This window comes from Engraulis encrasicolus, chromosome 10 (assembly GCF_034702125.1).
Source record: "Engraulis encrasicolus isolate BLACKSEA-1 chromosome 10, IST_EnEncr_1.0, whole genome shotgun sequence".
NCBI classification, from domain to species: Eukaryota; Metazoa; Chordata; class Actinopteri; order Clupeiformes; family Engraulidae; genus Engraulis; species Engraulis encrasicolus.
The window spans coordinates 4198170-4222440 of record NC_085866.1 but is presented as its reverse complement, the minus strand read 5'-3'; the positions used below and the strand labels follow the sequence as shown (position 1 = coordinate 4222440).

The 24271-nt window shown below is 41.9% G+C and overlaps 2 protein-coding genes across 2 annotated transcripts; one reads left to right on the top strand and one right to left on the bottom strand.

Moving 5' to 3' along the window:
- Positions 1–475: 475 nt before the first annotated feature.
- Positions 476–14959, top strand: znf341 (zinc finger protein 341). The gene is made up of 17 exons (XM_063209541.1): positions 476–525; positions 960–1070; positions 1176–1426; positions 1803–1952; positions 4708–4959; positions 5587–5746; positions 5905–5995; positions 6949–7163; positions 7825–7920; positions 8417–8538; positions 9143–9223; positions 9814–9941; positions 10389–10485; positions 11177–11309; positions 11409–11520; positions 12187–12257; positions 13012–14959. The coding sequence occupies exons 1-17, from the start codon at positions 495–497 to the stop codon at positions 13539–13541; spliced, it is 2631 nt and encodes an 876-aa protein (XP_063065611.1). The 5' UTR covers positions 476–494; the 3' UTR covers positions 13542–14959.
- An 894-nt stretch (positions 14960–15853) lies between these two features.
- olfml3a (olfactomedin-like 3a) lies at positions 15854–23437 on the bottom strand. The gene is made up of 5 exons (XM_063209539.1): positions 22996–23437; positions 21067–21183; positions 19711–19879; positions 18164–18620; positions 15854–17455 (listed from the first exon to the last, which is right to left on the bottom strand). Exons 1-5 carry the CDS (start codon positions 23119–23121, stop codon positions 17119–17121), a joined length of 1206 nt encoding a protein of 401 aa, XP_063065609.1. The 5' UTR covers positions 23122–23437; the 3' UTR covers positions 15854–17118.
- Positions 23438–24271: the final 834 nt, after the last annotated feature.

The window sequence follows — 24271 nt, the reverse complement described above, 5'->3', positions numbered from 1 at the left end:
TTGCCGCGAAACTGGCACGTGGTGAAGTGACGTCTTGATGTGTTCATGCGTTGTGCATGTGGAATGGGAGTAGCCTATGCAAATGGACTTGAACCAACCCCCAACTTGAATGGACAAAAATGGCAAGGCAATTTTTTGTTCAGATTTTTATTTATTTATAAATTTCCGAGCCGCTGTGGTGACTGTGACCAACTTTACAGTAATCATAGTGCATGAAGCAGGAGTTTATCACATCTGACTTTCTGAATAAACTCAATAATACACATCCTATAGTGTTATATAGCCTAATATAAATGGAAATAGCTTTTCATAGCTTCTGTTGAATTATGTTAGTTACTATGTTACTAACTTGAGAAGTGGTGGTTTCATTCTGACTTCATCCCTGCAACATTGTAACACATTCCGATGCCACAGGGTGGCGGTAACTCGGGGTAGCATTGTTCAACCTCTCCAACGCTGTCAAAGAAGAAAGATGCGGAACCTTTGATTACAAGATGGCGCAAGCTGTGTACGAGGTTTTGGAAGGTAGGAATACCTCTATTTTTTGCAAATATGTTGCAATGTCTTCCTCATAGTGCAATTAACAACCTTCAGATCTACTCCGCTGTTGAATATTTCGAAGCAAAATGCACTTGGTAAAGATTTACAGTAAGAAACAGGGGAACGGCTGGCAGGCAGCTATTGCCCAAGTGATGGAAGCTCATGGAGAGGTTGGGAACCATGGACTGGATGTGTTTTTGTGTAGATCATGTATAACCGACAGTTACAGACGACATGTGCATTGAAAAGCACAAGGAAGTAAATGACAGAGATAGTGTGTATTACCATGTACGACTCCAGAATTTCAGTTTTCCTATATGTAATTGACTAGCAGCAGTAGCACAGTCATAACACAACAACAACAAAATGACCATTTTCATGCACAGCTGATGCATTTCCCCCTCTCTCCATGTATTCAGGAATGGACAACCACACAGTGCTGGCAGTTCAATCTCTATTGGATGGTCAAGGTGGTGTCACAGATCCTAACAGCCAAGGAGTCCCCAGCACTTCATCCATTCCAACAATGGGTGTGTTAACTTACCAGCCATTTCCTCCCTTTTAGTTACAGTTTCAAAGTTATTTGATGTGAATTAGTTTTTTTTTAAACGATGTATGCTCTCCCTGCTTCACAGATGATGAAGATGTCTTTCTCTGTGGGAAATGTAAGAAGCACTTTAACACTTTAACGAGTTTCATGATCCACAAGCGGGAACAGTGCCAGGCCAATGCCACCTCCATGACCCCCGTTTCCAGTCTGGCCTCTATGGCCCCCACCTCTAGTCTGTCCTCCATGGCCCCCACCTCCAGTCTGGCCTCCTCCACCGTCTCCTATGCCTCTGTCTCATCCGTCAGCTCTGTCTCACACATCGCAGCAAACAGACAAGTAAGCTCCAGTAGCTCATCAAGTGCTTTCTGTTTTTGTCTTTCAAAATAACGTGTTCATGGGCAAGGTGTGATACATTTTATTGAAGGTTTGATTGATGTGTGTACTGTGTTGTGTCTCTTGTGGGCCTCAAGCCTGTAATAAAGTTTGTATATTTTATAGTTGTACTAGTCATAAATTGGATTGAGATAAATGTTTGTTGTTCACATGATGATGCACGCATGATGACTGGGATAAGCATGCACAACGGACCACATTTTGATTTCAGACAAGCAATTAAATGTTAAAGATGGCCACCCACTTTGCTATTGTAAATAGGTTCTCATCTGTTATTAGCTCATATTTTCTTCTTCGTTGTTTTGTTTTTGTCTACTAGGTGTCGACGTACATCACCGTCCCCCAGTCTCCTCTCACACACACGCTGGTCCAGGGGAATGTTCTAGTGAGCGATGAAGTTCTCCTGTCGGCCATCTCAGCGTTCACGTCCATGGATCCCCCAATGTCCACCGCACAGAACCCCACACAGGTGACTTCAACTTGTCTGCTGTCCTGGACTTTTTACTTCATTGCACATTCTTTGTTAAACGTGATGTACGTATATGCTGTAGGGTCAAAGACGAGACGTGCATTTTTTTTGTTCCGCACTCATTTAACTATCAAAAAAGTAAATTAATGAATTTTGAATGTTATGCTGATAAACAGCATAGTCTGGTGTCTCATTTCAGTAACATTTAAAGAAAAATAATTGTGAATGTATGTGTTAAATAATCTCATAAAGTGCAAAAACGTCATTCAGTGTAATGGTCCGAACTTAAAAATCATCAATACATCCTTGAATATTTATGCAAAATGACGAACAAAATTCTTTTTTCACTCTCTGGGCATAATTCTAGAAGTGTTCTTGTTATTGTATCAAAAGCACGTTTCATTACCATTTTGTTTTGATATTCAAATCATCTGGGGACTTTTGTCCGGATTTTCAATTCCTTAGATATCATTCAGTGTAATAAGATCAACATGGTGCTTTTAAATCATAATAAAAAGTGATAGTCACACACAATATGTGACATCATTCAAAAGGAAAACCCTAGGGACCCTTAAGTGATAATGCAAAGGGAGAATCTTGTTCTTCAATAGTCAAAAATTCAGTATTTTTATCTTGTGGTAACAGCGTCCACAAAAACAGATGTCATTCAGTGAAATGTCAAAAAATAAAATACTTTTATACTCAGATATTCATCCAAACAAGCATATTTTCTAAATAGACATAGTAAACATTGTGGGTCAAAGTCATCGTCTCATGTAGGTGACTAACTGTGTGCTTGTAAAAAGGTAAAAATAAGGTGAAAAGTATTTGGTCGTCCTTCAGTGTAAGAGATGTCATTCAGTGACATGCAGTGTAAGGGCCATTTCATTCAGTGTAATCAGTTCATGGTTGTATATTAAGAATCAAAACGGCAATATAAGTTGCAATATTACTCTAAGATACAATAATATGATGATACTACTTGAAATTATGACTTTTATTGTTATTTCCATTATAACCTTGTTATTGCCATGTAGCATCCATATTACTGAGTAGATTCTGGGATTTTGGAAGTTGTACATGAATTATCAGAACACCCTAAGTCACAATCCCCGAAATATGCAGGTTAACAGACAAAAAAATCTTTTTTATTGTTTTTGGCCTAAGTAGTAGCCTACCTCTAAGCTTGTGATCTTGGAAGTTCTTCAAAACACATTTTAATGCCCCAATATTAAGTAAAATACCAATTATTTGACAACATCTATTTCTGTTGTCACTCATTCAGGACGTTGAGTACTGTAGTATGATGGTAACAATATGATAGCAATGAAAAGTAGCTGTTTATATAGGCTTTTTTGCCAAGGCATCATTCAGTGTAATAGTTGTGGTCACTCAGTGAAATGCACATTTTTATGTGAAAATAAAGTCAAATTCTTACGAAACTTATTTTTTTTTAGCACAACAAATGCGGGGGCATACAACAAATGAATAATTGTGCATTTTAAACTGATTTTCTCTTCAGTGGAAAAACTTCTTAAAGCCAAATGGGTGAAATGCACTCGGTGAAAGACTACAAACACTGCAAAAACTATTTGCAAATGCGTTTTACTAGAAATTTTAGGTTTGATGAAGACCTTAAATATAGGCCTTTACTATGGTATGTAGCTTATTTCAGTTTTTTAACGTCATCTATATGTTTTTTGCATTATCAACAGTTTAACACCGTATTACACTGAATGACATTTTATGGGTGAAAATGGGGTAAAATGCATGTTCCTTACTATTTTCTGAACAGAAAATAATAAACTTAATCACTCTACACTCCAATGTACTCAAAAAAGTTGAAGAACGGTGTCAGGGAACAGTTTTATTTTTTGGAGTCCTGAAAACCCTGTTTCGTCTTTGACCTGTAGAACACTTCATGATAACCAGGGCTTTGAACCGGTTCAAGGAACGAAAACGAAAACCGGGAACTTTACAGGGAACAGAAACGAAACCGGAAACTTTATTATTTTTTATGTTCTGGAACGGGAACACTTATTTAAAAATAATGATAACCGGTTAATACCGGTTAATACCGTTCCTCAAATAAAATTAAAAAAGTAACTATTTTCCTGCGCACGTTACCATGACAACTGAGATTCACGTCCTGTGTGACATCAGACATTCTCTGACTGAATGGAGAGAGAGCTGTGGATTACAAAGTCTCCTCTCCGCATCTTAAATAAGACAAACCACTGTCATACATTTCCATTGCATCATTGTAAGACATTGCAGAGAAGCGTGTGTAAAGCGCACCAAGAATGTTCTACGTTATTGGGCATCCATGGCCGCTTCAAATATGCACAAACTCACAATGTCCATCATAGCGCTCCCTGTGACCCAAGTCAGTTTGGAATGTAGGCTGACTCATTTGCACTTCCGTCTTTCTTGGTTAATTAACGTCAGTTAGGCCTATGGGGAGTAATCAGCTGACAGGAACGAAATTAACCGTTCCGGGAACAATATTTTTTTGTTCTAACCGGTTCGGGAACGTCAATGTATTGGTGGAACTCATAACCGGAAACGTTATAATTCCGTTTCTGTTCGGAACGGAACGTTTGGAAAAAAATAACGGTTCAAAGCCCTGATGATAACTGTAATGTCTCAAGCATATCTTCAGACCTACAGCTCTTGTGTTTCTGTTAACACATTATAGGAAACGTAGATAATAGATGATGTGAATAACTGAGTGTGTGCTATCTTTCTTTCACAGAGCACCCTGAATATCCACACAGCCCCATCGTACCATCCCCATCCCCATCAGCATCCCCATCCCCATCCCCATCCCCAGCCCCAGGTGGTACCCAGCATGCTGCCCCCTCAGCCCCAGCCCCAGCCGGCGCCCCCCCAGATGGCTCTGAGCAGCGGGGGCTCAGTGGTGCAGGTGTACAGCGCCTTGTCTCCAGTAGGGGGCGGCAGTGCTGAGGTCCACGCCCTGGGCCTGCAACCTTTCCCCCCCACTCAGGTACTGCACATCGTTTCTGAAGTTGCTTAATAATAGTAAAAAAAAAACCCAATTCATTCTGTAAGTAAGAACACATTAATAACACATACTTACTACTACCAGCAAACTGAAGTGGTGTTTTCATGATGACATTGTCTTTTAGTCCTTTTAGTAAATATAGTTTGAAATTTGCAAATGGTGTATTTGATTAGGGCCCAAGCACCAAGGTGTATGCCCTTTGCCCCCTCGGTGTGAAGCCCTATAGTTTTTTTAATGTTATTTTTTTCAAATATTGTATTTTGGATCTCTGTTCATCGCCTTGTTGTATGTGCATTGCACCTCATTCATTGAGTAGAATTGACAAGCAAAACCTGCCATAGTTTGCCAACACAAGTAACTTCAGTGAGCAACTGGTCTACCATAGATTACTATAGAGCGATGTACCCGATTCTGAGCTGGTTGGATTCTCTCTGTAGAGTTTTCTTTTCTTTTCTTTTTTTTCAGTAATGTCTAACTTCCTCATTAGGTACAATGGAATAACTGGCGTAAATAGCCGCTATGTAATATCATGTCATGTGCTAGTGTTGTACTACTTACATGATACATTTTCTTCTCCTTCTACTTTGCCCCCCTGTGTTGATTGTGTAGGTGCCAAGCCAATGTGTGGAGAGCCAGGCCTTCACAACTCCCCCAGTCTACAGCTTTGGGAAGCAGGGATCAAAGACCTGCGTCACCACAAACCTCACCGACCTGTGTGAATACGACAAAGTCATCGTCCCCAAGCACTTAAGAAGCACAAAGAAAGACGGTAGAATGTTTATAAAGATTGAGTTTTCCTGTGCTAATCAGACAACATTGTGGGAAAAATTGTCTGCTTATATCATGAATCTTCACAGTAAATATGACTTCAGGTTAAAGATGTGGCATCTGACAAATAATACCTTTGATGTGTTAATGTGTTCACAGAGCAAGTAAAGGGGAAGATTCAGAGGTTAAAATGTGATTTCTGTGAAAAAGTCTTCACAAAGAATTTTGACCTCCAGCAGCACATTCGAAGGTAAGCAATTAGCTTCTGTATTTTTTAACATTATGTATTAAGCATTTTCAAGTTTTGAACAGACCTTAACGTAAACTGTTTGGAATTTGGAAGGGAAAGAGAATGTGAATGACCAATAAAAATTGCCTTGGATTTCAACTACCAGGCTGGGAGATACAAACACTGCAGTGTTATTTGCATAAATTGATACATATTTAGACTGTGTTTTTGTTTTTTGTAGTGGAATGCTGTAATAGTCACTGGAAATACTTTATTACCATAGTACAACACCAATACGACAGTGCACAGGATCTTTAGTAATACATTACAACGTGGCCAGTGCCATTCTGGTAGCAGCAACTTTTTTTTTTTTTTAGATATGTTTTTGGTCTTTAAGACTTTATTATTGACAGGACAGTTTGAGAGAGAGACAGGAAACGTTTTGTGAGAGAGAGACGGGGAAGGGTCGGCAAAGTACCCGGGCCGAAATTGAACCTGGGTCGGCTGCATAGTAGACGAGTGCCCTACCGTTAAACCATGGTAGGGCCGTAACAGCAACTGTATAACAGGGTCCGTGTCTTATTGTGTTAAAGGGACACTGTGCAGGAAATGGTCAAAAAAGGTACTGCAACTATGCTGCTCAGTGAAACTGGGCTGCCTATTGCCAAATTTGATCTTTACATGAAAGTTTACTGAGTAATGAACAAATATTTTCTAGTATGGTCCAAGTAGAGTAATTTTTGCAGCTAAAAATTGATATTTTTGGAAATTCAAAATGGCGGACCATGGAGAAGATCCCCCTTTTCATGTATGAAACGTGCCATTTTTCCAGTCATAATGAATACTTAGAATTTGATGGTGGTTGTAAGTTTTCATGAAAAAGGTAACAGTAGTGAATGGGCAACATGAATTCTGGAAATAAACAACTAAAAATCTCACACAGTGTCCCTTTAAAAGATCTCTTCTCCCTTCAGTCACACAGGTGAGAAGCCATTCCAGTGTATCGTGTGTGGCCGTGCGTTTGCACAGAAGTCCAACGTGAAGAAGCACATGGCCACCCATAAGGTGTGGCCGGGCGGGGCAGGGGGCGCCGGCTCCAGACTGCCCATCGCCGTTAAGGTGCTACCGCTATCGCTAACAGGCAGCCACAACACACAACAAGCTCAACAAGACATCGGGGAGCAGGCTGGTGAGTTACAGTTCATTCCAATCCAAGGGTGCATTTCTTGAAAGCTTAGTTGCTAACTATGTTCGGTACTTTGTTGGTTGCAATGCAATTTCCCATTGGCAACTACCTAAGTTGCTTAGTTGCTAACTGGCTAACAACTATGCTTTCGAGAAAAGCACCATAAAAGTGTGTGTATGTACCGCATGCACTGTATGCAGTATGGGTGAAGTGTGAACCTCTGTTGTTGTTAATTTTTTAGCTACTGTGTATTTCTACTTTCTTCCTTTGCTTTCCTCTTCCCATGGACATACAATTATTTGCGTTGCTAATTACTGGAGTTGCTATACGCTTGTAGGATGACCTCTGACCAACAGAGATACTACCAGAGAGAGTAGAGAGAGAGAGGTTCCATTGGCCCATTCTTTCCGGGTTCTATTATTGCGAGGGGGAGGGGGGGTGGAATCAGAGACGGTTTAAAGAATCTTTGGGGAAATCCCCCTTTAGGCAGACTGTTCTATGCAATGCTAGGAGTATTATGACACGCCCCTTTAGGCAGACCGGAACCTGGTCATGTTAGGTACCCATAGCAACCTATTACATTGGCATATCTCTATATACTTAAAGAATCTTTGATACTACATTTCGAATGTAACAACCAAGTATGTATTTGTTTTGCTTGCAGGAGGAACTGAATGTCTAGATGAGAGTGTGGAGCTCCACTCTGAGGGACAGCTGGAGGAGGACACAGAGGGCCACAAGGCAGCATCATCATTATTGTGTGAGTATCTAGTGTTTTCGGTTGTGTACCTGTACCTTATGCCCTCATGTTAGCTGTAACATGTCATGATGGAGGTGAAAACAAATTTGCCTTTGGGGACAATAAAGGCTATCTTCACGCTTTATGTTTTGTGCTTCCCCCTGACATCCGCAATATTGACTCTCTGCCCCTGTTGAAATCCAGACTAAAAACCCATCTGTTTCAGTTAGCCTATTCTTTATGATTCTTTAACTCTGTTTTATTTTATTTTATTTTATTTCATGTTTTATAATGTTTTTATTTTTTTTTATTTTTTTTTGTTTAAAAATAATTCTGTTTGTGTCTTGTTTTATTTTTTGTTTCTCTCTGTACAGTGTCCTTGAGTGTTTTGAAAGGCGCTTTTAAAGAAAAATGCATTATTATTATCTATCTATCTATCTATCTATCTATCTATCTATCTATCTATCTATCTATCTATCTATCTATCTATCTATCTATCTATCTATCTATCTATCAGCCCAGGGCAGGAATAAGAAGCTCCTCATCGTGGACAGCTCCTACCAGTGCCAGTTCTGCTCGGGGAAGTTCAGCAACTACTTCCACCTCAAGTCCCACATGACGCAACACAAAGACGAACAGGTACACATTGCATTCCCCGAGAAACAGAATTGTCAATAATAAAATAATTGCACAAATTAGCAGAGGCATGTCCCTGCCGTGGCCTAACAGTAGGGCAGTGGGTTACTACGCCGGCGACCCGGGTTTGATTCCTGGCCCGGGTCATTTGCCAATCCTTCCCCCGTCTCTCTCTCCCCACTCATTTCCTGTCTTTTTCATTTCCTCCGCTGTCCTGTAAAAAATAAAGGCAAAAAAGCCTTAAATATATATATATATATATATATATATATATATATATATATATATATATATATATATATATATATATTTATGGCAGAGGCATGTAAAGTAGAAGTAGAAGTGATTTAGTGATGTGATGAAAGGACAACAGTTATACTGATGTAGTAATGATATTACATAGTCTAGTTGTCACAAGAATTATTCCACCGTACCAATTGAGCACCTAATGAGGCTTTTTAATTTTCTTCGACTTCTACTCGTCTGCGAATTGGTCCGTCCTGTTATGCATGATATATGATAACCTGGTACACGTCAATTGGTCTGACAAGTGCTCTGTATATCTGTCCTCCTTCCTCTCTGGTTGTGTGTGTGTGTGTGTCTGCAGGTGTATAAGTGTGTGGTGAAGGTGTGCTCTCAGACCTTCCAGAAGCTGGACCTGTTCCTGGAGCACATCCGCTCTCACCAGGTGTGTGTGTGTGTGTGTGTGTGTGTGTGTGTGTGTGTGTGTGTGTGTGTGTGTGTGTGTGTGTGTGTGTGTGTGTGTGTGTGTGTGTGTGTGTGTGTGTGTGTGTGTGTGTGTGTGTGAGTGAGTGACCGTGAGTGTGAGAGCATGTGTGTAAGTGAACTGCTGTAAGGCTGATGGCTGTACTCAAGTGTGCTATACATTGTATAGCGGTTCACTTACACACATGATAGGATAGTATTCATTTAGTATAGTAGTATAGTATACATTTACTGTAATGTACAATAATGTGTATTAGGTCTTTGAGTAAGGTCTTTGTTTTATTTGTATGTGTATTTATGTAAGCTGACAGATCCTTAATTTCCTATGGAGTGAATAAAAGTACTCTTCTTAAATGTTTATTTATTTATTTATTTTTTCTATGTACCGTTCTTTTATTTCTATTTTGAAATAATCACAAGTGGGGGAAAAAAAAACTGAAAATGTGTTTATAAATGAATGATTGTTCTGAACTTGAATGAACTTTGAATGAACACAATAAAGTATATATTAAAAAAAAAGAATAAAAAGTCCTCTTCTCTCCTCAACTCCAGGACCACCTGACCTATCGCTGCCACCTGTGCAGCAAGGTCTTCTCCTCTCTCTTTGAGCTGGGCGTGCACCAGTACTCGCACAACTTCTGTCCGCAGAAGACGCCAAGGAAAGACGTCGCCTCGCACAGGTCAGCAAGCATTGTTCAGTTGCTGAAATCTGTGATGCTGAAAAATGAAAAGAGGTCGCACCATGCATAGGTTTCTTTATTACACAGACGCGTTTCGGCGTTCTGCCTTCCTCAGTGTGAAATCTGTGATGTAAATCTTAATGTCAATACTGTTGTGAAATGTGAAATGTCATGGAAGACTGAAAATGTCCTTGGCGTTAGAAATCGTATTGTTATCATGATGTTATTACATTATTAAGGCTTTGTTTTGTTCTTTCACCCATTTTGCATCAAAAAGTCCCCTAAAAGAATTCCTTAATGTTGACCCTAGCTGCTGCAAAATAAGCGGCCTCTAATGTAAAATAAATAAATAAAAAAAACATTAGGAAAACAACAATGTATTTGAGTTAGAATTGGAATTAGAATCTGGTTTTAAAAGTCTAACTTGTGTGTGTTTTTGTGGAACAGGTGCATCAAATGCCAGAGTAAATATTCGTCACAGGAGTCCCTTGAGCAGCATCTGTTAACCGCCTGTCATAACTACCCATGCCCTCACTGCGACAAGGTACGCTAAAAATATGACACGTGCCCAGGGGCTCTAAATTAACACCACCCAACCAGCCAAATGCTGGTGAAATTTCAGTTTGACTGGCAGAAAAGACCAACTTACTAGCCAATTTGACCTATTAGTGAGTATGTGTTTGGCTGGTACAATTGACATCTACCGGTCATTTTGGCTGCTGGTGAAAAAAGTTAGTTTAGGGCCCTGCACGTGTCCCTGCCGTGGCTTCAACGTTACGTTACGGCACGAAACTGTTGCGCCGCGGACCCGGGTTCGATTCCAGCCCGGCTCATTTCCTCCCCCGTCTCTCTCCCTCCCACTTGTTGTCTGTGCCATTCCTCACTGTCCGGTCCAAATAAAGTTCACACGACACATCACACGTTAATAAGACAAGAGACTGACACTGGCAGCCATCGCAAAATGCAAGTTGTCCCTCTATCTGTGGGAAGATATATTATAATATAATCTTTGCTTAGAAAAAGTTGATATTTTTTTTATGTTCAGTCAGGTAAAATGAGCTCAACTTTGAAGTCTGACTGAACATAAAAAATATCAACCTTTTCTAAGCAAAGACACAAAGTGCTGTGCTTATTTCTGAATACCATGTCTGATATTTAGTAAGAGGTTGCGGTTTGTTTGGCAAAGTGATGTAATATCAGCTAAACATAACATATCTTACTTTTCATGTGTGCAGGTCTTCCCCTCGGAAAGGTACTTCAGAAGGCACCTGTCCACGCATGGAATAGGTGGGAAGTTCAAATGTCCGACCTGCAAGAAGTTCTTCAGAACAGAGCACTACCTCAAATTGCACTCTTTAATTCACTCAGGTACAGAGTTCACGTCAATTCTCGAGCAATTCCTTGGAGTTCAATCTGAAATTTGTATCGTGCAAAATCACCGCAACATAATCGCTTGTTTTCCTGCAGGAGAAAAGCCATATAAATGTTCGGTTTGTGAAGCCACTTTCAACAGGAAGGACAAGGTCAAGAGACACATGCTTATACACGAGACCCTGAAGAAATACAAATGTCCTTTCAGGTACGCTTTTATTCTGTCAAGGTCTAGACTGAAATATATGCATGCAGTGTTAATTTTGTCGACTAGACTAAATATATTAGTCGACTAACCCTTTGAGAGTTTTAGTCGACTAAATTCTGACTAACAAAAATGATCTGTGAAAGACTAAAACTAGACTAAAATGTTGAGGATTTTTAGTCGACTAAATAATGACTAAACAAAAATGATTTGTGAAAGACTAAAAGCGACTAAGACGTAGACTTTTTTTGGGGCTCAGACATAAGTTGGTACAACCACAGCTAAAACCCATGAATTAATTGTTAATTGGTAATCAACCATTTAAAGGGACAGTATGGGATTAAAAGCTTGATTAATTAGAGCTCAGTTTCCCCCACCTCTTAATTTTCATCATCAGAGTTCCTGCACTAATCTTGTGCGCCGCATTTTATTAGTGGCAAGGGTTCCTGCACTTCTTTTTTTCCACTTCAAGCACTGCATGGGGTGGCCATAATTATTAAAACAGCTCAGTTTTATTTAACTGTTCATAGGCCTAAAACATTGTGCTTGTGATGAAAATACTTTAATTTAGACCAGACCATAGTTTCCTCCTCTGCTCTGATGATAAGTCATAAGTGTAATAGATGGTTATAAATAACATACTGTTCAATGTGTTTTTCTGTCCCTCAGGAATCATGTTGGCTGTAGTAGAGAATTCAACAGGGCTGACAAGCTGAAGGCTCATATATTGTCTCATTCTGGTAGGGAAACACGTGCATTGTCATTGTAATTGGAATAAAATAAAAACTAATTACACAGCGCTCGCGATTAAAAGGTGCCAAACATGAACAAAAACTATGAAAGAACGTAAATCCTTTTGTTCTTTTCATGGCCAAACTTTCGGTCGACTGACCTTCCTCAGGGCTCCGTCCAGAAGGTCAGTCAACTGAAAGCTTGGCCATGAAATTAACCAATAGATTTAAGTGTGCAGACATGTTTTTTTCACATTAGAATAAAGTTACAGATATTTTGTCCTTGGCCGTGGCTCAAATGGCTGTTATGCCGGACTATGTGAATTCGAATTTCGAATATTCATTAGGCCTAGTAGGGCTATCTGGGTCAAAATGGGACGTGTAAAAAGTTTTTTTAATTAAAAAAGATCGATTAGTCGGAGTAAATGACAACTTTTGGTCGACCAACAAAATCCTTGGTCGTGGACAGCCCTAGTTGTCAGTGATGTCATCATGACATATTACTTCCTGGTACGAGGAGAGAAGCAAGTGGAGGAGGCAAGTGGAGGAGGCAAGGTTGCATATTGCAACGCACTCCAGGGTTCGATTCTGGTCCGAGTTCATTTCCTGGTCCTCAACCATCTCTCTCCCCCACTGCTTTCCTCTCACTATCTGATTCGTTACAAATAAAGGCATAAAAGTCCTAATGTATAGTATATATTAAAATTGGCAAACATTTTGCTTGAATTTTCCATGATCATGATTTGCGTATCTATTTTTTTAGGGATTAAGCCATTCAAGTGTCACTTCTGCGAGAAGGCCTTCAGCCGGCGAGCCCATCTGATCGAGCACCAGTACTCGCACACCAACGACTACCGCTTCCGATGCTCCAAGTGCAACAAGGGATTCACCAGACAGAAGTACTTCAGCGACCACAACTGTCACGGTGTGACGAACAAGAAAGCAGGAGAAGAACTTAGCGACAACAGGGCGGCGTTGTCCCCAAGTTGGGACACTGGAGGAGATCAGACGGGCATGGACGTGGCAGCAACAGCAGCTGACGAACATCTTCACGCAAACTTGCAAGACACCACGGACGCTGAAGATGTGCCTGACATCATTACAAAGATGCCTGTGGAGGGCATGGACATTGAGCCGCAGGACAAGGATGATGGTAAGGAGGAGGAGGATGATGATGATGATGATGATGATGGCCTGGGATGTGCTGAGGACATTGAAGCCCAAATGTGCAAAGAGGCAACAGGGTCACTGTTGTTGACACCACTGTTTGCTGAGGCTGCTGATGGAAGGTAGTTACAGTATTAGGCCTCGTTCACACACGCCGCTGCTAGTTCCTCGCTCAGCGAGTTCAGTCAATAGAATGTCTATATGTTCCAGTGAGACGAGGAGATGAGTCGGCGAGGAGTGTACAAACGATGCGATGTGGTCAGGTTTCGAGTTGAAAATATTTTCACTTCGAGCGAGGAGAGTAACCAATTGGAATACAGAGTGCGCCACTTCTCGTCTGTGTAGTGTCACTTAAATCCGCGGGAATGTTTAGCGAACGCTCCATGAGCGAGTGGCGAGTAGGCGAGTGAGCGAGAAACTAGTAACAGGGGGTGTTCACTCATGGAACTAGCTACTAGCCACAACTGGCTAACCCTAATCCTACTACAGTGCAAAATGAATGGGTGTCAATGGAGTTTTCTACCATTATGATTTTTGTGATTTTTTATAATTTTTTGTCCTGAAATATTAATATTAAGTTCGAAGCTAGAAATAATAAGACCCCATTTGAGTAGCGTTTCGATTATTTTGCGCCACTAGATTATTATATACTGGGTCACAAAGCTCAATTTTTATGGGGCCAAACCCATAAACATTAGCGGGATGCTAGCGAGTACAGGTTGAAATCTTCTAACCTGCTGTAAAACTACACACCTGAACGATTTGTCAATACAGCCTATTGTTAAACAACAGTCATAGTGCTTACCAGGAATGTTTTGTTGATAATATTTGTGACTGGAAATCGCAATAGCAATGTATTTAGCATATGGGTTCCCATTTCCATTCCATACATTTTCCCACATGAAGGACTGACCTACGCTCGCCAACTAGTGGACACTCCATAGTTACTGCAGTATGCATGCAAAGCTAACTGGCTACAATGGGAACCAATCAGACTGAACCTTCTCCCTATTACAGATTCTCTGCTAGTAACTAGTAACTAGCAGCAACGTGTGTGAATGTAGCTTTAGTCTTGCTCCAGACAACCGACCTATCAGAGAAGAGGGGAGAGGCAAGGGAGGGGGCGAACGAGAGCGCTGATGGAAGGTAGTACGTACACCTCTGGCTTGGCATTGCCATCCATAAACCTCTGGTCAATTCACATGTTCCTCTTCGTTATGTCTGTGTCAGGTCTTCTGGGAGGAAATTACTTTGTTTACTTTTGAGTCGGTCTGGAGCAAAAAAGAAAAATACACTTATTTCTTATAAGACGCCATATCTCAGGTATGACGTTCTGTACATTTCTGTAAATTTGGTTAGTTTCGTTAGCTCTTTGTTACATGATGTCCTGTACATAAAAAACAAACTTTTCTATTAAATGTATTTTTTCTGTCTCTGAGAGACACAATTAAGTACAATGCCTTGTGTTTGTGTGGTAACCAAGAAGGTACCCTACCCATTCATCGAGTCTAATAATTGCCTTTTGAGAAGGTACTGCAGACACAGTCAAATACTGAAGCTTATTTTAACAATAACAAGGGACTAGTTCTTATCCCTTTGCCATATATTTCTTGACATGTGCAATCCTATTTGAACACGAAAAGGCTGGTAATGTACGGTGGGATACATGATGGTGTACCATTAGTAATTACGGTACAATAAAGCAAGTGTGGACTGGTTACCAGGCACTCCTTGGAAAACCAATCAATCTGTTGATATGTCCTCCACATTTAGACTGTAACAACCTCTCACTACTGTCATTTTGATTAATGCAAAGAGTTTAGTGCATCAAAATAGCTAGCTAGCATCAAAATAGTTAAAATAGGTAGCCTTCTGGGATATGTGTAGAAAAATACAAAGTAGTAAACAATGACGTCATCTTGATATAAATTGTTACCTTGTGAGGCCAATGAAACCACAGAAATATTGTAATATTTCAATAACCCTGGAAGGAATTGAGGATGTGAAACAAGGCCTGTGTGGTTGCCCTCAATGCCCAGAGTTAGATGTAGTATAGCCTGCAAATCCATGTATATATAAACCATTTCTTATATACAACTTTTGGTGCTTCATATGCATTTAGTCTGATGTTAAATGGAGCATAGGCTGATGTTTCAAGAAATACTAAATTCCCTAATGAAACCACTGGGTATAGGCATACAAGTTCTTAAGTAAAATGCTGCCCCTAGTGGCCGCATATAGCATGAAGTAACCCAAAATCTTCTAGTCTGATGCCTCCATATGGTCAGTATTTCTGTCGAAAAGCAAAATCCCCAAACTGCATTTTAATGTCTTTCCAATTCAGCACCTTGCCATAGTGAGGATCCACAAGCTTTTGGCTAAACATGAAAACAGAGGACAAGAATCTGGATAAATTGCAAAAAAAATGTTTTTTTATTGGTTATTTTGTTGTTATGACTCAGCACCCCAACAGCCGGTGTGATGTTTGGTTACCAAACTGATTATACATATATAGATACTGCTACATATATGCAAGTTCTTCACAGTAAAACATGAATTACTTTTGAAGTAATGTGGAACACAGAAAAAATGTCTGATTTTTAAATTGAAGAAAGTAAATTCCACCTAAATGTTATTTTTTTCCATATGCGCTACCCTGCTTCTGTACCGTTTCTGTACCTAACTGACAAACATGGGAAGTGTTTAACCTATAATAGAAGTGCACATTCATTATATCTCACTCAGTAGACACTACTTTCTACCGTCTATTTCCCTCTGCAACCACACTCTTGTACACGCTCTCTCTCTCTCTCTCTCTCTCTCACACACACACACACACACATTGAAATAAAATATTGCCAAAATGTTCATTTATTCTAGAATAACATGATATACAAAAAACAGGCCCGACAAAGTATTGATTGCAAGTACATGAACATACTTTATAGTAGGCTGAAAATTCTAGATTATAAAATCTTTTTTTATTGACTTCATATTCTAAAAGCAGTGCATGCTCAGCATGCCAACTAATTTCAGATTAAGGAATAGAAAAGACTGACAATTGTTTGGTCTAACTGATGCACATAGTTGATACCAGAAAGAGAACCATTGTAATCACACAAATACAAATCACACATTCTGCTACTTTGAAAGGCTATTTTTTTGCCACTGACAAGGAAACACAAAGACGGCCTAAAGTACATCAGAAACACATGAAGAGCTCTTTTCCAAAATGCGATCCATTTTATAGAATGTTGGGAAATTGACATTTTTGTATTGGGCATTCCATTGAAATGCATTGCAAAATGCATTTTTATTGAGGTTTTAAAGTATGTTCTCAAAACATTTGAATGGCAAGAATTCACACATAGACGATAGGACCTCTTAACAGTCAATTCCAATATTAAAATGCAAAAAGTCAAAAACGGTGGATATAGCGTTTTGGAAAAGAGCACTTCACATGATCTTCATAATCACTGACGTCCAAAGCAAACAGGGAACACTTTAGAAGTGTTGCCAGATTCAATTGGGCTGCTTAGGATGGCTGTCTGCGGGTAAAAATGGCATTTTAGCAGAAAAAAGTGTCCAATTAATTTTTGGCCATAGAAATCAATAGAATTGGGCGGGATTTGGTGCTTCCAGGCGGGTTTTGGGCATTTTTTGGGGGCTGGAAATCATCAGCCTCATCTGGCAACCCTGCACTTTAGTGTTCTTCCCACTCTTTAGTCCAAAGCTTGGGCTTGAGGGCCAGCTTGTACAGGATCTGGTAGCCGTCGTCCCAGGCGTACAGCTGTTTCTCCTTGGTGTTGTACTTGAGGCTGGCGTGCGCGCCGTAGCGTCGGGGGAAGTACAGGAGCGGAGCCTCGCCGCTGCTCACCATGTCGTTGACGTCGTAGACGCACTGTATCCTGGAGCGGCTAGGCGGCCGCGTGTTGTAGACCACATACAGCGTGCCGCACACCACGAAGGCCGACTCGGCGTTCTCCCGCGGACACCCGGTGTCCCACATCTGCTCCGTGTCCAGGGAGTCCGTGTCCATCCTGGCACACACACACACACACACACACACACACACACAGTAAAACACAGATGAACACGAACATATATTCTCTCTCTGTCTCTCTCAGTGGTTCATTTGTTGCAATTGATCCAACATCGCTACATCCACCTAAGTGACCTTGGAATGGAGCCAGAGTTTTTGTTGCTACTGTCATTTAATGGCAAAGACTGTTTATTCTACGAACGTCTCGGGCAGAGCCCTTCCTCAGTGTGTAATGGCGATTCAATCGCAGGCGAATAAACAGAAAAATCCGAAGAGTGCTGTCCTTCGCTTCCTTCATTTATCTATACTGTATATTATGAGGGATTCAGCACAAATAATCTGTACTGTACTAAGTATAGGCGACAGTTTGAGCGCGTCTCCTTCACTTCACGGGCTCCACACTGACCTGGCCAGGTTGATGGTGTCCCTGGAAGACATGACTAGCTTAGCTCCACACTGACCTGACATGACATGAGCTCCGCACTGACCTGGAAGACATGACTAGCTGATCTCCGCACTGACCTGGAAGACATGACTAGCTGAGCTCCACACTGACCTGGAAGACATGACTAGCTGAGCTCCGCACTGACCTGGCCAGATTGATGTTGTCCCTGGAAGACATGACTAGAGGAGAGGGGAGAGGAAGAGAAGAGAGGAGGCGAGGAGAGGAAGGGAGGAGAGTACTGTATATGAGCTCCACACTGACCTGGCCAGGTTGATGTTGTCCCTGGACCCGTAGATGGCCCACAGCCCCTCGTCGTCCGCCACCAGGTCCACCACGGTCTCGGGGTTCAGCGTGTACACTGGGTTCCGGTCGTCCAGCGGGAACATGACGCTGTCCGCCAGGCTGCCGTTGAGCGCGTTGAACTTCAGGATGCGCATGCCGTCCTCCGTGCCGTCGCCGTCGTTGACGTAGTAGATGTGGCCGTTGTGCACGGCGATGCCGGTGCCGTTCCAGGAAGTGGGGAGGGTGAAGATGCGGGCGCTGGAGGTGGCGGACGAGAGGTCGTTCACCCGCTTGTACTCGTGCACTGCGTTGCCTTCGGTGCCGCTGAAGAGGTACACCTTGGCCGAGACGGTGTCTCTCGTCCACACTCCCTTCGGATGGCCCATTCGCTTCAGGATCTTCATCGCTCGTATGCTGGATACAATGTCTATGCAGCCTGGAAGAGGAAGAAGAAGGAACAGGAAGAGGAAGAAGAAGAGGAAACAGGAAGTTACATACTGTAAGACCAGTCTTGCTCGGCCCTACTGTGGCACTAGTGGTAGGGCACTTGCAGGGGCGGATCTAACCATTTTGGGGCCCTAGGCGAAATATAAACATGGAGCCCTCAAAAGTCATCTTGTAGGCATACAATTCACATATAAATCTTCGATTACCTTACATAAGTGACAAATAAAGATCAAGCTTGTTTTAGTGTGTGTGTTTATCGCAACTGGTGTGACAGTTGGGGCCCCCATGAAGGACAGATTTGGTTGGGGCCTTAGGAAATTGCCTAGGTTTGCCTAATGGAAAGTCCGCCTCTGGGCCGAACCTGGGTTTGATTCCTGGCCGGGTTTGATTCCTTGATTCCTGTCCGGCCCTTCCCCGTCTCTCTCTCCCAACTCACATCCTGTCTCTCCTCCACTATCCTATCTCATAAACAAACAATCAAAGGCTTGAAAAGCATTAATAAAGCTTTTTGAATCTTGAAAAGCCCCCAAAAATACTTTTTTTAAAGTGCACTTCGGAGAGAATAGTCTTAGGATGAGTGGAGCACACAGGATACGTTTTTCAGTTATTTTGCAAGCATGACTAAACGTTTCGACGCAGTGCGTCTTCTTCTGGTTCAGACTATAAAATAACTGAAGAAGGTATCCTGTGTCCTCCTCCGGTCATCCTGGGCCCAAGCTCTCCGATGTGGACCAACTTGTTTCCTACTGTCTACAGCAGTGTCTCTCCCAGGTGAAATGGGCATGTGAAGATTGTGTGTGAAGAGGGTGCGAATAGTGGGAATATTTAAATCACCTTAGGATTAAAGAATTGAAATAGAATTCATTTAAATGTGGTATTTTATCTCAATTTTCAATAAATATTTTAGGATTTAGTAGGTTTTTTTTTGAGAAACGTTGAGATTTCGGGGGGAAAACAGCACTTATCAATTAATTGTAAGTCGATCAATAAGGTTATCAACTAATGATTAATGAATTAATCGATAATTTGCATCCCTAACTCTAACCCATCCAAAGTCTCAGTAAAAGAGTACCGCTCACCTGTCAGTGAGTCCAGATCGAACGGTGTCTTGCCGTCCTTGGGGGTGGCCTCTTGCTCCACCAGCTTGTCCTCCGCCTTGGTGCAGGGCCTGGGGGGGTTCTGGGTCTCGATGTAGTCCATCTCCTGCTCCACGCGCTGCACATGCACCCCAGCCTCCTCCAGCTCCACCTTACAGTACAGCACATTGCATGACATTACATTACATTACATTACATTACATTACATTACTACAGTACATTACATTACACTACGTTACATAACATTTCACTACATTACATAATATTACATGACATTACACTACATTACATTACATTACTACAGTACATTACATTACACTACATTACACTACATTTAGCAGCACGTTACATGACATTACACTACAGTAAATTACATTACTACACACTACATTACAATACACGTATGCCTCTTTTCCACTGCCGGTTTTCTGGTAGGCCTACAGCTCGACACAGCGCGACTCGGCCGCCACTTTTTGCTCTTCGATTGAGCTGTGTCGTGCCCAATCGAAAAGCAAAAAGTGGCGGCCGAGTCACGCTGTGTCAAACTGTAGGCCTCCCAGAAAACCGGCAGTGGAAAAGAGGCATTTGCTGACGCTTTTGACCAAAGCGACTTACAAGGAGGACATTCAAGCAAGTACAGAGTGGGGTCAGTACAGAGTACAGCAGTATACAAGTAATGTAGAACAGATAGAGAGCAGAAAAATAGTGGAGGACCTATGAAATGTAACTAGTGCAGGTTAGTACCCATGATTAGAGTTGAGAAGAGTTAGCTATGTTATGCAGGGAACACGACTTTCCCGGTGGGCCCCGCACCCTAGTGGGCCCCAATTTTCTGAAATATAAACGTTTTTTACATTTCTGAAAATCGGTGCCCACAAGGGTGCAGGGCCCACCGGTGAGTCAGTTCTGCTAATTATGAGGGGCCCCTTTAAGCCAAAAGTGCCCGGGTCTTATTTCTCCCCCATGAGGGGGCCCTTTAAGCCAAAAGTGCCCGGGCCCTTTTCCTTCCTCCAGGTCAGCCCTGGCAGGGAAGCTCTCGTTGTGTGCGTTCCAATATGCGACCTTGCGTCCTCCACTTGTGCTTGTGGCCTCGTAACAGGAAGTAATATGTTGTGATGACATCACTGAAAATCGCATTATATTTCAATATCTCGCAAAACGCTCAATTGTCAAGGCATTTTCTCATTTGCAAACTGGATGGTGAATTGTTATGGCTAAGCTGACAGCGGGGAAACTTGTTTTCTCCACGGAGGGGGGGCATCAGCAAAACGTGAGGCCACAAGCACAAGTGGAGGACGCAAGGTCGCATATTGGAATGCACTCTTTATCTCTCTTCACCTTCAGCTTCTGGTTGTCCTTGGCCAGGCGGTCCATGATCTCAGAGGCCTGCTGCCGGAAGTCCTTCAGCTCCGAGTTGTAGCGGTTGGACTGCTCGTGCCACAGCGCTATGCGCTCCTGCCATCACAAGATACAGTAGAGTAGAGTAGAGTAGAGTAACTTTATTGATCCCCAGGGGGAAATTCAGGTATCCAGTAGCTTACATAAATACACAATTACACAAATGCCCACATGGACATTTCAAGACACAAATAACACAGGAATAGTCAGGTAGGGAAAAATAAAAATAAAAATAGTAAAGATGAAAATAGTAAAAAAGGTAATTGTGCAAAAAGATATTCTGTGAGTTGGGATAGACCAATGCAGAAAACATACTCTGTCAGTTAAGGTAAATCTTAACATGACCTGGAACAAGTATTGACGGATACATCTATGCTATAGTATAGTATGTAGAAGTAGGCAGTGTACAGAGTATGATAGGGGTGGAACTTTCTCACAATGTCACAGTAAAGTACAGGTAAGTGTATGAGGCAAAGACACACGCACACACGCACGCACACACACACACACATACACACACACAGAGGTTCCCCAGTAACTGGGATCACATTGTTTGCTTGCAGTACATAGTCTGTACGTTTAGTAATGCATCATTATTATCACTAAAAGACATGTTAAAGAGTTAAAGGTGCATTGTGTAGGATGTAGGTATTGCAACTATGTTGCTCATTGAAACTGTGCTGCCACTTGACAAATATGATGCTTCATTAGGATTTACTGAATAATAAACTAATATTTACCAGTATGACAAATATACAGTAAGTTTTGCAGCAATTTTTTTTTCTGGAAATTCAAAATGGTGGACACGGAGAAGATCCACTTTTTCATGTACATGAAAAGTGCAATTTTCCCAGTCATAATAAATACTTAGAATTTGATGGTGGTGGTAAGTAGCCGTGGAAAAAGCTAACATTTGTGAATGGGCAGCATGAATTCTGGAAAGAAACTGCTAAAATGTTTTACAAAGTGCACCTTTAAAGGTGAAGTTGGAGTAAATCCCTTCCCAGCCCTGCTGTTTGAGGTCACCAAGGGCTGCCCTCAGGAAGAAGAGGGAGGAAATTTGATACACGGAGCCAATAGCAAACCGGCAGCTAACATTAATTAAATGGAGCTCAGCAGGCTCATTCTTTTCCCTACACCGGCAGGCCAATTGGGTTACGCAGTGAGTGATTCACCAAAAACTTCTCCTTTAACAAAAACTCTCTGGATCAAAAGTGTTACGCAACCATACTGTACACATTAAACTGTGACCTCAGGTTCCCAGAAACACACGCTGGTGGTTTCCATGTTAGTTTCCATGTTCTAAATTGGTACTTTAAATTAAGTACAACTTACAGTTGGTTGCATGTGAACAAGCTACAGCTGTTTTCTTTGCAGAATCTAAAGACAAAGGTAGCATTTTAGTCATGTAATTCATGCATTATTAAAATGTATTTTCAGAGCAGAGGAAGTGAGGGAATATGTCTGCATCCCTCCAGTCTAGTGTCACGTTTCAAGAGTATAAAGCGTGCCTGATTCGTGGAAATGAAACAATGCCAGACGCAGAATACAGAATACAGATACACAGCAGAATACATCATAAGACAACCCAAACCCAGTAGCCATGGAGTACCTTAGATCCCACAATCTTTATTTGTTTTAAACCATTATCTGATTTATTGTCCGAATACTCTGTGAGCAAGGGGGAAAAAACGAATGCATGGCTTAATAATAATGCATACTATCAGCACCCAAGTTTCTGAAATACTAGACACTGGAAGCCAACATTTCTGCAAAAAAACAAGAAACTTTGTATCAAACTTTAATAAAACAAAAGGCAGAGAAAGAACAGAAGTGTCCCAAAAAGGCTTGAGTGAATGCTAGCCTTACCTCCATGGCCAGCATTCTGTTCTCCAAGTAGTTCATGAGGTTTTGAAAGTGGTACTGAGCCCATGACGGACCCACAGCTGCGTTGGTCAAGAGGTATAGGAAGAGGAGCCGGCAGACGGGTCCCATGGTGCTCCGCTCCTGTCCAGAGGAACCGCAAGCTGCACAACAAAAATGTCTGTCTGTCTGTGTGTCTTCTCTGTCTGTCTGTCTGTCTGTGTGTCTTGTCTGTGGTTCCCCTCAGCCGTGCAGATGGTGTTTCCTGCTGCCTGCCTTCCTGCAGTGCCTGCTGCTGTGGAGACTATGAGTCAGGGGTGTGCATGTGGAACAGGCAACCGTGAGGCTGGGAGTTGGGATATGTGTGTGTGTGTGTCTGGAGGAACGGTGTGTGTGTGTGAGAGAGAGAGAGGAAAACAGGGTGTGTGTGTTTGTGAGAGAGGAAAGCAGGGTGTGTGGAACAGGCAACCGTGAGGCTGTGAGTTGGGATGTGTGTGTGTCTGGATAAACGGTGTGTGAGAGAGAGGAAAGCAGTGTGTGTGTGTGTGTGTGTGTGTCGCATTGAGGGTCTGCCTCCGTGATTCTGTGAGTTGGGAGAAACGGTGTGTGAGAGAGAGGAAAGCAGTGTGTGTGTGTGTGTGTGTGTTTCTAGAGTTGAGGGTTTGCCTCTGTGATTCTGTGAGTTGCGATGTGTGTTTCTCTGGAGAAACGGTGTGTGTGTGTGTATGAGAGAGAGAGAGAGAGAGAGAGAGAGAGAGAGAGAGAGAGAGAGAGAGAGAGAGAGAGAGAGAGAGAGAGAAGCGGTGTGTGTGTGTGTAGAGTTGAGGGTCTGCCTTGCCTCCTGAGGGTCACTTACTCGCTTGGCTGGAATGTTTTTACTTAGGAAAGGGAGGAGTTGAGGAGGAGAGGTGGGCTTTTTTGTTTTTTTCAACTCACTTACTTTGCCTGAACAGCTTCGGTTGGATAACATCCCATTCCAACTGGGGCGCAGGGTAAAAAAGAATTGGGGCCTATGAAAGATATCAGATGTCTGGACCATCCAAACAAAACATTATGTTGTGTAACAAATGGGATTTGGGGGTCAGCTTAGTCTCTGCACACATTTCTGGAGATGAATAAAAAAAAAACTGCATGAAATCACTCCTTGAAATTTACATTACAGTAACTTAAAGGAACAGTCCACCCCTTTTTGATTTTCACACATTTGCAGTATTTCCATAGCCTAGTAAACCAGCGCCACCCGCTGGACGCCAACATTTTTTGGCTGCGAGTGGTCTAGCCT

What these genes read in the sequence shown, in the direction of transcription:
- olfml3a (XM_063209539.1), bottom strand. Translation starts at nt 23,121, where the DNA reads ATGGGACCCGTCTGCCGGCTCCTCTTCCTATACCTCTTGACCAACGCA. An exon ending in AGGACAACCAGAAGCTGAAG is followed by an intron (nt 19,880 to 21,066) that starts GTGAAGAGAGAT and finishes CTGTACTGTAAG; the next exon opens with GTGGAGCTGGAGGAGGCTGG. An exon ending in GACAACATCAACCTGGCCAG is followed by an intron (nt 17,456 to 18,163) that starts GTCAGTGTGGAG and finishes TGTGTGTGCCAG; the next exon opens with GATGGACACGGACTCCCTGG.
- znf341 (XM_063209541.1), top strand. Translation starts at nt 495, where the DNA reads ATGGCGCAAGCTGTGTACGAGGTTTTGGAAG. An exon ending in AGACATCGGGGAGCAGGCTG is followed by an intron (nt 7,164 to 7,824) that starts GTGAGTTACAGT and finishes TTTTGCTTGCAG; the next exon opens with GAGGAACTGAATGTCTAGAT. An exon ending in AAATACAAATGTCCTTTCAG is followed by an intron (nt 11,521 to 12,186) that starts GTACGCTTTTAT and finishes TCTGTCCCTCAG; the next exon opens with GAATCATGTTGGCTGTAGTA.